This window comes from Accipiter gentilis, chromosome 26 (genome assembly GCF_929443795.1).
Source record: "Accipiter gentilis chromosome 26, bAccGen1.1, whole genome shotgun sequence".
NCBI lineage: Eukaryota > Metazoa > Chordata > Aves > Accipitriformes > Accipitridae > Astur > Astur gentilis.
Window position 1 is genome coordinate 11,174,710 of NC_064905.1, and position 16,243 is coordinate 11,190,952.

The 16,243-nt window shown below is 41.8% G+C and overlaps 1 protein-coding gene across 1 annotated transcript in view; it reads left to right on the plus strand.

Moving 5' to 3' along the window:
* Positions 1-16,243, plus strand: part of UBTD2 (ubiquitin domain containing 2) — a 61,364-nt gene that overhangs the window by 28,821 nt on the left and 16,300 nt on the right. Inside the window, exon 2 of the mRNA XM_049829982.1 lies at positions 1,637-1,873. Coding sequence (XP_049685939.1) covers positions 1,637-1,873 — 237 coding nt within the window. The remainder of the gene's footprint in view (positions 1-1,636; positions 1,874-16,243) is intronic.

Consider the following 16,243-nt stretch of genomic DNA (forward strand, 5'->3'; position numbering starts at 1 on the left):
AGATTGAGGAGAGATACCAGGTTTTTTGTCAGCTACTGTCAACTTTCTGCCAGAAAAATAAGAGGGTCTGGAGAAAGGACATGTTTCTTATTATCTCTAAGGATGTACATGGGACACAGAATGCTAAACGTAAACTCTTGTGTTTGTGCTCGTGCTCTCCCATCCTTGAAGACTAGCCAGGATCATCTGATAAGCAGCAGCTTTGCTCCACGGGCTTTGATATCGCAGGAGCTGTGGCGTCTTGTTCTTGTAAGAGATATTTTGGCCTTGGTAGTATGGATGTGGGGTGACAGACTACATGTCTTCATGCTCCCCTGGCCTGACGGCAGCTGGGGTTCCTCTGCTCTCTTGGGATGGCAAGGGCTTTTCACAGAGAGCGTAGGAGAGGATGGCTCTCCACCATCGTATGTGGTGGGATCCTTAATTGACTTCAGTCCTGTGTAGCTTACCTGTCTTTCAAGAGCTTTTAGTACTCATCACCCAGTTTATATGACCTGTCCCATGGAAGAGCTGCTTATCTTCAGTTGCAAATACACTTAAATTTAGTTTAACTGTTGAAGGACACTTTATATCCTCTGGAGACATTTAAACCATGTATTCAAGGTTTTGCAGTACTGCGCTGTAGTGAGAACTGTTTCTGTGGTTTGTCACTGCTCTCTTCCGCAGGGTCCCGCTGCAGCGAGCTTCTCGCTGCCAAGAGGGGGCTGAAGGAAATGGAGTTTTAACTCTTGCAGGAAGAAATTCTTCCCGGTGTGCACTGAAGTTTGCTTCCTTCTTTTTCCTTTCAAGAGAAGTTGAAATAACCCCTTATTCACACAAATGGAAGAGAAGGGGTTAGCACAGTCTTAGCAGTGCTGTAATTTAAACTGAGCAGGTAGTTTTAATCCACCAACATTATACCTATGTGATTATCTTAACTGGCTATTACAAAAAAATAGCTGTACTTAAAATGAAACAAATGCTTTTGTATTTATTGTGAATGAGGTAACCACTTTTTAAAGCTTGATGGATTCCTGGATTATTCTTTAGGGATTTCTGTCTGACAGTTCTACCTTTTTGCATCTTATTTGCCTTTCTACATGTACTTACTCTGAATTAAAAATGTTTAAAAGGAGGTGATGCAAAAAAAAAAAAAAAATTTAGCCTCTTAAAACTCTTGTATTAACAGAGCATCGTGTTTGTTGAGCAGAGAGCATTGCTAGCAGCGTAGAGCGGAGGTCCAGATGCAGTGTGGTCTCACTGCACCCTGATGTTGGGGTAACGGGTGTCTCGCTGTACCGCTGCTACAGCTGTTGGAAGATGTCTGTGTCGGGTGAGAGTCTCCCAGCCAGGCATGCACAGCGTGGGCGGAGGGGTGCGGAGTTACCGTGGAGCTGGGGGAGAAGTTGTGGGGTGCTCAGGGGTGTGGGTGAAATCAGCAAGCAGGAGGTAGCCCCTCAATTTTTTGAAGGGGTAAAACCAGCTTGGAGCCCAGGGGAAGGGAGCTGATGCCTTGGAGGAGGGGGAAAAAAGGGATCAGGATTGCCCAAAAGGAAACTTTTAACTCCGTAGATCCTAAACAGAATAACCAAAGGGCACTTCAGTAATTTTGTGCTATTACCTTCTTTTAATTTCCCTTCCTCTTTCTCCTCCACAGTTGCTCTCGGTCGTAATCAGCCCTTGAAAAAAGAGAAACCGAAATGGAAAAGTGATTACCCCATGACAGACGGACAGTTGCGCAGTAAGAGAGATGAGTTTTGGGACACAGCACCAGCTTTTGAAGGTCGCAAGGAGATTTGGGATGCCCTCAAGGCTGCAGCGCACGCTTTCGAGAGCAATGATCACGAACTGGCACAAGCAATCATTGATGGTGCAAACATAACACTACCACATGGTAGGTTCATCTAAGATGGATGTGGCCTGTGAGAAGTGTAACAGCAGGTTAAGGCAAATGTGTTTTTAACCTGAAAAATCAATTGAGACATGCATGCAATAGTTTAAAATACCTGTATTTCAGTATGCATGTCTTCCTGTTTGGTGTTTCAAAGCAAAATCATGTTAGTGTATAGAGGGACCAAGAAAAGCTACCTTTCTATAGTTAACCTAAATTTGAATGTATGATCTGGTACATTGTGTGATGCACAGTTTAAGTGCCTGATCTCTGTAGGCAATACTTGTGACTTTCTGTAATCTCTTGAAACACCTGGATGCTCGAAGGCACAATTTTCTTCAATTTTTTACAGCCTCCCTTTGTAAGGGAGTAAATTTTTTTCCCCCGATCTTATGGGTTTCTTTGGAGTTTGAATTGCTGGGTTTTTTAAAGCTTCTTTTCTGAAGAATATGAAAAACTTTCCCAAAAACTTGGTGCTGGCAATCTGCTGTAAGATCTTGTATGAGATAAACTGTAAGCACTTATTTCAGGTGCTTTCCCCTTCACTCTGTTGTTCTGAATTCTGGTTGGTTTTGTGTTTGGCTTTTGTTTGTTTGGGGTTTTTTTTCCCAAGCTCTGTTCTCCCTCACTCCACCCTTCTGAAACTAATCACTTCCCTTTATTCCCAATAGAAATACAGTTCAAATTCTCTATTTAAAAAAATAAAATAAAAATTGAATATATTTGTAGCTCCAGTAACCAGAAACAATCAGGATGAAATTAAAAACAAACAACCAAAAAAAATAAAGAAAAAGAATCCAACCCACCAAAAAAAAAAAATCACCCACCAACCCATAACAAAACATGCTAAACTGAAGCAGGCATGTGTTCTGGTTAGGCTCTGCTTGGTGTCCTCTCTTGCAGAAGGGGCATGAAGAAGCTTGCACCAAATAATGAACTTGTTCTTGACATGTATAAAAGACTTTCTATATAGTGCTGACTAGGGTCTCCTGGGAAGGGGAAAAGGATGATTTGGAAGATCGTGTATCTTACTTTCCAGGTTAACTAGTCTTCATGAGATTGGCTACCCATATTGCCTTCTTTTTTCTTTTATTGGTTGTGTTTAGGTCCTCAGTTTCCTTAAGAAGTCACAGTCGATCACATATTTAGTTTGGAAGGGATGGATTTGGGGACCTGTCTGTCTCTTGCCATACTGAAGTGTGAAACATTACTAGTAGTTGTGGCTTAACGTGGTGTTTTCCCCACTCCTGTTGAGCAGTCAGGATCTCTGAAACATCGCCGAGAGGTGGAAACTTCAGTGCTGCAACACAACCTGGCTTTTCCATAATTCATGGGCAGTCTATTGTGGTCCTCCAGATTGTTGTTTGTTTTCAAGGAGGTTTGTGTTTTGCTGGTTTGACTGATAATGAGGGCGTTTTTTGTCAAGGGTGGTTATGCGTACAGAAATAGTTTCTGTAGCAGCTGTAGTTTTAAAGAGGAATTTGTCAATTATTTCCAGAACCTGCTAATGCCAAGGAGATCTCGGGTCTCCTCTTTGACAGACCTGTTGGAGGTCTGTATACATTCTAGGCCCAATCCATTGGAGAGAGAAAAATAATTTCCCTGCTATAAGCTAATGTGGTTTTCCAAAGAGAGAGGAAGGAGTCAAGCTGTCTAGCGTGGAACTGGTATCAGAAAACCTCTTTCTGCCTGTGTTTGTCATACCGTGTTTCTTTTTTTGCAGTAGTTCATAAAACTGGTCAGAGTCTGGAAATCCTAAAGTACCTAGAAGGCTTCTAGATTTTATATATCAATACTGTATTTTAAATAGCGTATTACATTTATTCTGTGTCCAGAAAACAACAGAATATTCTCCTTCTAAGTTGATAATGTTGCTGGATTTTTGTCCTTCCAAAACTTCTACGTTGCTGAGAATGTCCCAGAAGCAGCAGGGTGTTTAGGCAGCTCATGAACTGGAGGGAATTGTATAGGTGAAAGGGATCTGGCAGAACAGATAACCGAATTTACTGGTAATTTTAAGTCATCACTCAAATAAATAGAAATAATATCTCAGAGATTGTATTTGCAGACCTAAGGTAGTTGCTGCATTGTTTTGCTTAGCTGCTAAAATAACACTGAGTTTTCCTGACCTCTCTATTTTTATATATGGGACAGGTTTAACAAAATACAGATTACCTTCCGCTGTGGTCTCTTACTGCTTATGTGAGTTGCTCTCCAGATCAGCCTTTAGCTTAGCTTAAAGAATTGTCTGTTAGTGTGCGAATGTTCACTCTCTGCAGTGATGGTCCGAGTCTGCTTATGACCATATGCAGAAGATTGCTAGAAACATAACTCTTTTAGCAAATGAAAATTTGAATCGTGAGTATGCTTTTGCAGTGAGAGGGATATTATTTGTATAATGTGGTTATAGAATTTGATGAGGCCCCAGTAATGAGCTATTTTGATGGCATTAGATTATGTATTCAGTTTAAATGTTGCACAAGTGTACATATGAACAGCACTTCCAAGGGAAATGTTAAATACGTGGCATCAAGTCATGCAAAGAAGCTGTTTGACATGTTAGGCCTCGGCTTCCTCTCTTTAGAATGGCATAACAACTTGTAATTACAGAGGAGGATTTTATTCAAGTGGGAAAGTTTAAGCAGTTTAAGCCTGCCTGGAAGTTTAAGTCTGTCTTTGGGTACTGAGATGGAGTCGCTTGTGTGTCCGTGTTCCTTGCTTACGAGAAGAGAGGATGTGCGATGTAGAGTTTCAACACTAACAAATTTTGAAAACAGTGTTTTCTCAGTTTCTTGAATAACTGCTTATTAAGCTCAGAGTTTATAGGCATGTTTCAGGCTTTAAGTCCCAGCAGTTTCTGGTTGCAAACAAAAATCTGAAACTGGGCAGATAACTCGCATTTCTTCTCTTTGGGCAGCCTGAGGAATGTAGGATGGATGCCGTGCCCTGGAAATTAGCCTTTTAATGTCACTGAATGTAATGCTTCAGGGGGAAGAAGTATGTGAACTCTTAAATTCGGCTTTTCAGCAGACAATTTGCTTGGGGTCCTGCCTACTACTGGCAGACTGTAGTCTGCTTTCTAAGGCCTACGTGCAGAACATTCAGAATATTTCAGAAATAAGTCAGGAATCAAACTTCTGTGAGAGGCTCTGTTGCCCAAGCCAGACCTGGCCTGAGGCTGGATTCCAAATACAGAGAATATTTTGAATATTTATCCAGGATCTTGAGTTTAGTGATGATTTTTGTACCCACAAAATTGCGTTACTTGCTTTTTTATTCAACTTTCCGCTGGTGACACTTGTCTTGTGCATCAGCTGCTTGCATAGGTCTCTGTGCAATGTGACCTTTGCACTACAGAGAAAGCTGCTACTTTTAGAAATTCAAGTATTTCTTAGTCATCAAGCATTGTTAGTGCCATGTATGAATAGATTATGAATAAAAGCCTCCCATTTGTGGGCTCAGTAATGCCTGTTCTCAGCAAACTGAGCTTATCTCCAGCCAGGTAGAACAATCAAACTGTCCTTGTTCCAAGCGACACCAAAAACCGCCATGTTTTTGTTTACAAAAAACTCACTTTCTGCAAAAGTTAAAAAGGAGGTAAAAACAGTTGTTAGTGCACACAGAGCAGCTAGATTTCTTAACTGTCCAGTCCTCTGCTTACCTGACTTGCACCACTGTCTAGATTTACCCATATAACTGCTGGGCAGTTCTGTGCCCCACGCAGGGTGGTCTGTCCTCCCTCCCTGCCCTGGGCTCTGCGCAGGGACCTGGAGCATGGCAGGGCATCTGTGTCACCTCTCAGATTCATCTTTTGTCCCCTTTTTATTGTCTGTAGCTGTTTACCTGGCCAGGCAGCAAATACACATCCCGTTCAGGCTGTGTCTTCCATAGCAAAGTTAGGATGAGAACCAAAATGCTTGCGGAGCCTCCTGAAATAACACCTAAATGCCTGCGTGCAGTCTTGTCTCCTGGTCCACCAGAAACCCTGGTAGAAACTGCTCGGGGGTGCCAGGGTGCGCCCTTGGAGCTAGGGTTTGTTTCTTCAAATTGGAGGAAAAGGGAAAATTTACTGCTCGGGCTGTGCATGAAAACACTCTGTATTTCCCCAAAGAAAGCAACCATTTAGGAAGAGGACATGTAGAAATCAAGTCAAGATTCCACCCCCACCCCCCTGAATAAATAATTGGATAATATAGCTCTGGCATTTTTTCTATGTGAAAACTTGTATTTGTGATGGGACGGTCTTCCTTTGATTTCTTAGCTCACCAAAGAATGTTGATTCCTGAGGAAAACCAACGTCAACTAAGATAAATTCCTTTAATTCTGTTGAAAAAATGGAAAATTTTTAACTGATTTTTTCCTCTCATGAAGGAAGAGGTCCTCTGCAAAATGATGCAATACTATGAGACTATGGCATTTCCTCTCATTTATTTTCTATGTGCACAACTGAGGCTTAAAAAAAAAAAAAAAAAACAAAACAAGGCCGTACAGCTACATTTTAACTGTCCCTGTGTGGTAAGCATGTTGTGTATGTGTTCAAACTGTGTATTACTTACAAAATTAAACCTTGCGGGAAGTGGAAAAGTGGAAAGAGGGGGCTGGGGAGTGAGTAAGGACTGACAGAGGTTTGCAGATACAGATTCTGGCCTAGCTGATGCTGCAAAAATAAAATTGCTTTTTTTATTCCAGAAGCCTATAGGAAAGGGAGGAAAAAACACCTCTCTTCTTAACACTGCGTTCAGCCAGATATCACTTGTCCAACCTGTGTGAGGAAGACTCTAACCAATGTAATTTTTCTAATGGATGCCTTTTGCTGTCTTCTGCGGTTAAAAATAGCATGTAAGAAGTATTAAATAAATAAATAAGCTTATGGGATGGGCTTAGCACTTCTCATCTATCTTGGGTGCCTCTGTGGGATGTATTTAAAAATAGAAATAACGTTATTGCCAATTTATACTTTTTTCTTTTTCCGATGTCTTAAAGTAGCACATCCTCAATATTTTATTAATGAGTCCATTTAAATTTAATGAAGAACAGTTTTACATACTTCTCAGCTATCAAAAAAGAGATGTTGGAGTGTGTAGTATTTTATTAGGGCCTGCACCAAATGTTAGTGTTGAGCTGAACTTGTCCTGAAAGTAGTTAATATTAATTGGAATCTGTCTGGGGTTAAGTGGAGTTTTTAAATTTCAGGATGGACACTTAATCCACTGTAGCATAGTTACTGCATATTGGATTTAACTCCTTTAATGCTGTGTGAATGATAAAAGGGCTTCTCTGTTAAGCAGCAGCTTTGTGCTTGGGAGCAGTCAACTTCTGTGTGCCTTAAAATACAGCTCCTGTAGCTTGCAGCATGCTTTTTCAGTGAGCAGTCTTGCAGCACTGGCTCTTTGTGTGCAAGCAGACCTGTCACATTTACTGTGTGTAACACTCGAGATCATGAAAAGTGGGGATGTGAGTATTTAACTTAAATGCTGGGGAAAAGTAGATGAAATTACTGAAATGTTCTTGCCATGAATAGAACATTTTCTTCCCCTTTGGGTGAAATACTCAACAGAAAAACATTTAAAAAAATAATAAAAAAAAAGACCAAAAACCCTAAAGCCAGCAGCAGTGGTGTAAAGGAAGGTATGTTTTGCCTCCGCTGTTTACCCCACCCCAGTCTGAACACAAGTTCCTAATTCCAGCAAAACTTCTTTTTCCCTGTGGAGCTGTAACTATGCATCATACTGTGATATTTGCTGCCTTTGGGCCTGATGTTTTCCTGTACTAAAGAGCAGCTTTTAATGGCTGTGCCTGCAGTCCTGCACCTCACTGCACACTGCCTTCCCTTTGTGTGCTCTGGGGTTTTGGAGACTCTTGCTGTCTGAGAGGACACGTTACATCACTTCGTGTACCTGCCGTCCTTTAGTGCTCCTTTAGTGCTCAGCTGCGTCTCGGCACAGCCCTGTGGTTCAATAGACCATCGGGATGCATGTGCTTACTGATCAGGTTGGGTAGTTTTGTTGGTTGGTTGGGGTTTTTTGGTTGGTTTATTCGAGGGGGGGTTGTTAGTACTTAGCCAGTACTATGTGAGCACTTACTAGTTGTTCTAGATAAATAAAGTTACCCTCTGCTGCATTGAAAACTCCGTTTTTGTTTGTAAATGAAGGATTTCACGCTGTTGCTCAAGACCTTGGGAGTGCAAGGTGGAGGGGAGAGAGGGTGATAGCTAAAGCTGATGGAATGGTATGATTTGGGGTAAACAGGAGAGCAGCCCATAGCACGGGTGTGTTTGGCAAGATGTCAGTGTTGCTTTTAACATTGATTGCATTCATTGTGCAAGAAGGAGGTTTTTGTACTGCTTAGGTAAATCACTGGGAGCGTTGGAAGACTTCTGCTCCCTGCTGCAGCTGGTATTTCACCTTTTCTCATTGGTCTCAAAGTAAATCAGAAGAATTATTGAAGCTTTTTTGGAAACAAAAGCTGTGCCTATGCTCAGAAGTGTTGGACGGGCACGCGGATTATTGATGGTGGGCATCAGTGTGCTGTGTTGCTGCTTAGTGCTGACAGACTGTTCATAAGTTACCTTTATTAGGATGGTGTTTTATTAACTTTGCTCGGTGGATGCTATTACTTGTTTTCATCCCTACTGAGATTATTCTAGTGTTTGGGGAAATTTCAGGCTGACAGGTTTTGCCTTGCTCTAACTTTTTTTCTGCAGTAGTTCTATGAAGTGTTTACATACCAAGATCGTGCTGGTGTAAGAAGATTTGCCTAAAGCAGTTGTCCCCAGTGTTTGGGACTGGATGGACAACACAGTCTGTACTGTTGGTAGAGGCAAACCATAAGCAAAATACCATTTTCTTCTTCCTTGCAGGGCTGAGGAACACAAATGATGGGAAAGCTGAGCAGTATATGCCACCAATGTAAGTTAGTCATCCCAACCAGCCTCATCCTTGCTTATAAGGAGAGGATGTACAGACCTTCCTTTGCACAACAAAACTGCCTGAGGTCGTGTATGACTTGGAGTGAGGGAAGGGAGGAGTGATCACAGTAGCTTATTTTTGTAGAAACAGTAACTAAGGATGAAAATAGCATTCAATGCTTTTATTGAAAAGGAACCAGACAGTTCTCTGTCCCAGAGAGGGAAAGTTAGCACCCAAGTGCCAGCAGTCCTTTTAAGGCTGTATCAGCCATTAGTGGCTGTGCCACTTCACATTAATTTAGTAAAAGTTATTATATATCACGGGCATATAAACTGGTTTGCATTAAAGCCAGATTGTATATCAGATTTTCACTCCTTTATACCATCCAGGAGTGAAATCAGACTTAGTTTTTCTAAGTCAAGTTGAAGCATGGTCTCCGATTCAAATGATTAGAGATTTTATTCTGTTGCAGACTTTGTGCATCACCTTTTAGAAAGTACATCCACTGCAGTGTTTTTACCTATTAAATGGGAGTATCTGCCAAAACCTGATCCTTTGTGAAAGTTAAGCCTCTTCACATCACATGCTTGATCTTTATTAACATCCAAGAAGTGCTGCATGTGAGTGTGCTGATGGTGGGATGCTACTGTAAATGGGCTTTCTGAAACAGGCCCTCTGTATCCAACTTGTATACTGATTTTCCAGGCTCCCAAAACAGTAATTGCTAAAACTGGGCTGCCAGACATAGATGGGAGAGGAAGCAGTGGAAGGTAGTCAACAGGCTCTCAGGAGTTAGTCTTTAAATTTGTACAATAATTAGGAAATATCTACAATAAAATTATATAGTAGATGTTTAATGCTGACCATTTAATGTATGTGTCCCATAAAATAAGTAGCTCCAGAAGTGGAACTCTGTAATTTTTGCGGTGCTTTTTGTGTGATGGCTATATTGGACCTAACTCTTGTATTGATGAATCTGTGGTTGAGAGAATCTGTACAGTAAATTTTGCCATGATATCTTTAGTGTTTAAATTGAATGTGTTTCTGTAAATTGCTGCCCGTTAAGCTACAAGATCCTTGTGTTTTTTCTCCCACCCTTGCCTGCAAGCTACTGTATCCATTGCTTAGCCTTTGCTAGGGGTTAAGACTGTAGGAATTGCTTTCTCAGTAGTTCATTTGTCTGAAGAGCCTTTTAAATTGTCATTGACAAAATATTTTTTCTGTAACGCATTACATTGTCTACACACACGTGAAATGTTGTTGAACAATGTGTTTTTGTATGTGGATACAGAATGCTTGGTCAGGTTTCTCTAATGTCTCTTTAAAAGGATAGTGAATGGTATTTTGGTGACTGTGGCTGTCTAATTTTAGATTTCAGCAGAGTTATGAAAGCTTTGGGAGGTCTGACTATCAAAGCTCATCTGTCAATATGATCAGCAGTAGTACTGAGATGAGCATATAGGCTGTAAAAGTTAAGGAAACTAAAATCTTTCTGTACTGAATAGCATAAAATTTACAGTTGAGGCTACTAGTCTTTTTGCCTTTTGGCCTTGGTTGGGTTTTTTGTGCTAAACTCTGCTTGGCAGAAGGCAGTTCTTAGTTTGAAGGGAGGTTTTTCTGTTTTTGCTTCAGTTAAAAAAAAAATACCAAAAGTAAGGGATTAAAACCCACAAATTGCTGGTGTCTTGCAAGGAACCAGGCTAGCTGCTGTCAGCACTGAGAACATACATGAGTGTGCATTAGGAGAGGGCTCGTACCTTGGTTTTTATTCTACATATTAGTGTCTATTTTGAAAAGTTGTTGGTGTCAAGTTACCTCTTTGCTAAAATGATTAGTGAATACATTGAGTCTAGCTTTTACAAGACTGGGCCCAGACTGTTTTAATATCTTCCTGCCTCTGTGTGCGCACAGTACCGATAGATACTTTGGAAAAGGGTTGCCTGCCCACGTAAGAGCTGCAGTCCCAGTTTCGGTGATGCCTCTCCAGTCTTGTGGTCGCATTACTCGGAAGCACGGACACGGCGCGAGGACGTGACAAGCATGAAAAGAAATGCTACTGTCCCGACTGCTGGATGGGCACCTGCTCTGGGCTCCTGCAAAGCGGTGGGGGAGACCTACTCATCTTCAAAATCCATTTCGTGGAGGGACTTTGTGCATGCTCCTTTTGCCCTCTTTGTCCTCAGAAAGTACATCCTGCTGGTGAGAAATCTCTGAAATGCTCTGGCTGTTTCACTTCTGCTCGGGCACAGTAATTGCCTTTTGTTAGAAGGCTTCATCTAAATTAGAGATCTTCAGCCAGTGGCCTCCAGGCTGTGTGCTCCTTGCTGGGACACCGAATTCAACCTGGTCCAACCCGCTTCCTGATGGCTGATCCTCCTTCTCCGCCGTCTCTTGCCCCTGTGATTCTCCGCATTTTCTCTGTCCATTGTTGAGCCAGCATGCCTGGAAAGATGGCTTATTGCTCTTGGGAAATGCCCTTTTCCAGAGAGGCACGCGTGCACACAGCGTTGGGGAAAGGCAGATGAACTGCTGCCCTGCTGCATGATGAAAGTCCTTATAAATGTTACACTCAAATCAAGAAAGGTCCCTTTGCTCTGTAGTTGTCACAGCTGAAGACTGGCTAGATACTTAGAAGGTCTAGGAAGTTGTCTGGTAAAAGGAAGAGAATTGTTTCATTTTTGCTTTTGATCCATGTGAAATTTAAAAAGACAAAAGTCAATTATTACACCAATTAGTTCAACTTTTACCGTCCTTTGGAAAAAGAACTGAGGATTCAAACTGCAGATCCAAACTGCAAAATGTTCAAACCTTTTCTAAAGCCTTGTTTCTCTTTTGCCACTTTGTGTTGTCGTTTGGTTTAACAGCGCTGTCAAGTCCGTAAAGCCTCATCACATGACTGTTGCACAATTGGCAGCTTTAGCTGCATTTTTCTTTTTAAACTGGAACTTCAAGGAAGAGAGATTCAGTTTTTAAATATGAGTGAGAAAACAGCTCTTCCCGGCTGAAAATACAGCACACTATTTCAGTTCCTGGATGCTTAAAGCAATCCATTTGTTTACCTTCACTCTGAAAAAGGGCAAGTTTGCAGCATTAATTTATAGACTATAGTGCAGTAGAACCACCTTCTTTCATAGTAACCACTTCAGAGCTGGGAGCTGAGAGCTTTGGAGAAACCTCTGATTTGATTTTTATGTTTAAGTGGAGTTGTGAATCCTTAACACTCCTGAGTACTTTCCCCATTTTCCCTTTGAAAGCCTTCTAGGGGAGAGAGGCAGGGAGTTAATGTGAATAACACCATCCTGCATTGACCTGGAGTCTCACAGCTAGTTGTTTTTGCTCTTCAGCTATGTTTTGTCCTATCTTTTTACTCTAAAAGGACCTGTGGAAAGCAGTGTTACTGTGAAGGTGCCTATAAAGCACAAAGTAAACTGAGGAGGAGAAACGCTTGTTTTTATGTGAAGTGGTGTAGAAGCTTTCCTAAATAGCAAAGCTAGCTGTTGCTGGTTTCCTTCATTTGATATAATTCCTTGGATTATTTTCACTTGAGTCAGAGGAGGGATGCAAGGGAGCAGGGAGGCGGTGCTGTGCAGCAGGATGGGGCTCCTGCTTTGCCAAGTCCCTTCTTTAGAGCTGTTGGCACTTTGGAGGGGAGAGTGTGCATCCTAGCAGGGGAAGTGCAGAGAACTAGTGACTTTGGAGTGTGTGGGTGTGTTCAGTGTTTCTGTCGGGTATGAGGTGTAGCATGGAAGAAAGAAGAATGAGTATTCTCAATTTGGTAAAGTGGAGTTGGCTTCCCGGTACTGACCAGGGCTGTGGACCCTGAATGCTTTAAGCAGTGGAGCAAAGATGAGCAGGCTGCCTGCTTCCCTTCACACAACCTCCTTGTTCCCTCTGCCCATCTCTTAATGGGGCTGCAGGATGCTGAGCAGGGTCAGTGAACATCTCTAGGTTTAAAATAACCTTTGCCGCAACGCTGGGTTGCTTTTGACATTCATCTGTTCCCTCATCCAGTTTATAAGACAGCTGCAAGCACCTATAGCAGGACAACTCGATGAGTATTGCAACAGCAGGAGCAAGCAGTTGCTGGGAGTCAGGCAACTCTAGGATAGTTTTGCTGCTCAGAAGAACATCTGTGCACCCACAGCCTCAGAAGTGGTGGGAAGGGACCATTTATGAAGGGCCTTTATTTTCACAATCAGTGACTTGCATGCATTTTTAGAAAGAGAAGGATGTAAACCAGCAGTGATTTTAAAATGCAGTGCACTGCAGAGGAACCCTCGTCTACCATGTAATAAAGTGATTCTTAACAGCACCATTAAATGGGTTATTCATTTCCATCCCCTGGGCTGGGTGTAACTCCAGGTTTCTGAAGAGTGCTGGGATGTAGTCCCTGTGTCCTGGGAGGACTGTGCTCCGCTGGGATGTGGTTAGAAGAAGTGAGAGGTAGAGATGCTTGGAGTATCATCCATTGCTAGGCTGTCACCATGCAGCTTGTGGCTGAATTAAAACTGTGTGTTTTGTATGATATTTTTCATCAGAGAAATGCTTCTTGTAAAAGTGAGCTGTTCAAGAGATTTGCTAGCTGAAAATTAGAGAAATGCCAATAAATTCTTTTGTAACTGGCGAATTCCATGTGAGAAGGCTGCGTCTGCAGCGCCTACCAGGCAGTGCTCCACAGGGTTGGTGTTTCTCTTGTTCTCAAAGAAGCAAATAACAGCCAGGTTAACGTTTGGCCAATATTCGTGTTCTTTCTGTATTGCAACTGCTGTGCACAGTGTGTGGTGGAAAGCTGAGTACAGAGGCTTGTGAGTAGAGAGTGAGGGGAAATGACAATAGCTAATCAATGAGGCAATTAAAGATAATCGTTGGAATTGGATTAGTGTATCACAACTGGAGGTGCTTTTATTCTAATGGCACACCCCTTTCTGTTATTTTAATTTTGTCTTCTGTCCTCTTGAAAATTCCAGATCATTCTGTGGGATCTCTTACTCTTTCCTCCCATTCGCTTAAAGCTGACATGCTTGGGCCAGTACCCAGACACTGAGGAATTAAGTACCTGTATTCACAATGTAAAAAGCACCTTTTGCTGCTTTAAAGCAAAGGGCTACTGTGGAAGATGGTGTGAAGACCCACCTGTATTTGGGAATTGCATTAATTTCTTTACCCCCTTGTAGCCTTCGTTAGCGCTTGTGGCACTGGGACATGTGTGATTCTGTGGCTGCCGACGCACGTGTCAGATGTTTTCTGTAGGAACGATACAAGCTCTCTCTGCTGTCCTGGGTGCAATGTGTTGGTGCTAGCAAAGGACACGTTACGCTGTTGTGTTTCAGCAGATTCCTAACCTTGAAACAGAGTCCATTTTCTCAAAAGCCTCTTCAGTCCAGAGCTACAATTAAGATGATGCTTTCCATCACTTCTGCTGTGATCAATATTTTTAAAATAGATGCACAACGTCATTTCTGAGGGACACTGGATTTCCATGTTTTCTTCAAATGGAGCATTGAATCAAATCATCAGGATGTAAAGCAGTTGTGGCTGGCTGAAATATATATCTAAGTGCAGGTTAGAAACTATCAACCCTTCAAATATAAACCCACTTATGGCTACATCCTACAGTTGTTTTCCTTAAATATTTTTAACTTCTTCTCTTGTTTTTTGAAAGGTATTTTGAGGAGCTTCGTCAACATAATTGCTTGGACTCTTCTCAAGTCTCTTCCCCTGGTAGCATATGCCCGTCTGTTTCCTGTCTTTGGTTTCAATTTGCCTTTTCTGGTGCAGTGAGGACAACTGTACAACACTTTTCAGAACTGCCTTTTTTTTTTTTTAACCATTAGTGTGGGACCAGGGAAGTGCAGATAAGTCCTTTAAGGAAAAAAAACAAAAACAAAACAAACCAAGACTGACTCTACATGATGGCCATTAAATGCTTAAAATAAACATGGACTCATGACAAAAGAACGTCTCAAATTCTTCCTATAAGAAGCTGCAGACTGCTTGTTGATCTGCGTGTTACAGATCTTCCAGACAGGGGTATGTCTGTTTTAAGTCAATAATATTCTTCTGGTATCTGGTAGTGGTCAGGACATGATGTCTAGTTTATTAGATACTTTACAGGGGTGCACATTTACTCCATCATTGGCCACTTACAGTAATAAAAGTGGGTATTGGCTTCATCTGCCTTGCTGTCTGCTAGTAAAGTGAGAAAAAGAAATATGAAGTGTTTAAAATGTATTCCTCATTGAAAATTTCAGTGTAAGCCAATGAGAGCCCCCAACGTGCTGCCTTCTGTGTAAAAAGGTGATCTTCAGAGGTGGTATTGCTTGCTTCTGCAATTGACACAGAGCGTTTTGCCCTAAAATTGGTGTTGCTGAAGGAATTGGTGTCCTTTGCAGTGCCTCAGTTTGGTAAATGAGGGGCTCGGCCAGACTTTGGGCGTCTCACTTGCTCCTTGCCCGTGGATGCATCCTGCTCCTCCTCCATGATCTCCAGTTGGCAGCAGCCATGACATTTGTCATCTTTCTCTGTTTTGGCTTCAGGTATTTAAATAATAGGAAGATGGTAACTTTTCTCCAAGACCAAGGCAAGATGGTTATGGTCAGAAGTGTCTTGAGTTGCAGGAGAAGGCTTCTCCCTAGCGCAACTTTTTAGGGCCAGGTAATGGCTGAGCAAAGTCCTACCTGGGCTGTGTTAGAGAGAGCCCAGGTGGTATTTGCTATCCTGGTAGTGAGCCACAAGGAGGTATTTTAGTACTTCTAAATCTTCCACAACCTCTTTCAATAAATACCTTGGGATGGTAACTTCAAGTCATTACTGGCCTTCAGCGAGTGTGTTACAGAACAGATTCACCTCTGGAAATGGAGGAGAAAACTCTTGAATATCTTCAGCAGTTAGCAGGCTGATAGGGATGCACTAGAGCCTGATGAAAGCGTGTGATAGACACCAGCTTCATCTGGTGAAATCCAGATTTGCCAGTAAGGGGAAAAATACTAATTTCCAATAAATTTATTTTTTCCTTACTGCTAACATGCCCTGTGATAATATAGGTGGAAAAGATTAAAACAATAAGGGACTTCTAAATCATAACTTGAAAGAGACTGAGTGAGTTTGGCCCAAGAGCTGGAAGTTGCTTTTTGCTGACAGTTATCACTGAGAAGCAGAGTGGGCTTTGCTTTTTTGCTGATACATGTCTGAGCCTAACACAGAGCCTAGTACAGAGTAAGCAATGTTTGTTTTGTAGCATTATTGCAAAGAAAACTTGGAACAAAATAAAGTGTGTTTCCATACATGTTTTGACTATTAGGCATTATACAAAAATAATGACATTTCAGACCTGCGTTTATTTGTTCCATAGCAATCAAGGAAATGTTTTGTAGAAGGTCATAGCTGCAGCAAGGCCTTAATTGTTTAACCTGTCTGGGCTCTCACTGTCTGCAGATCTCCAAAGTCTCTGCTAGGTGCACATTTA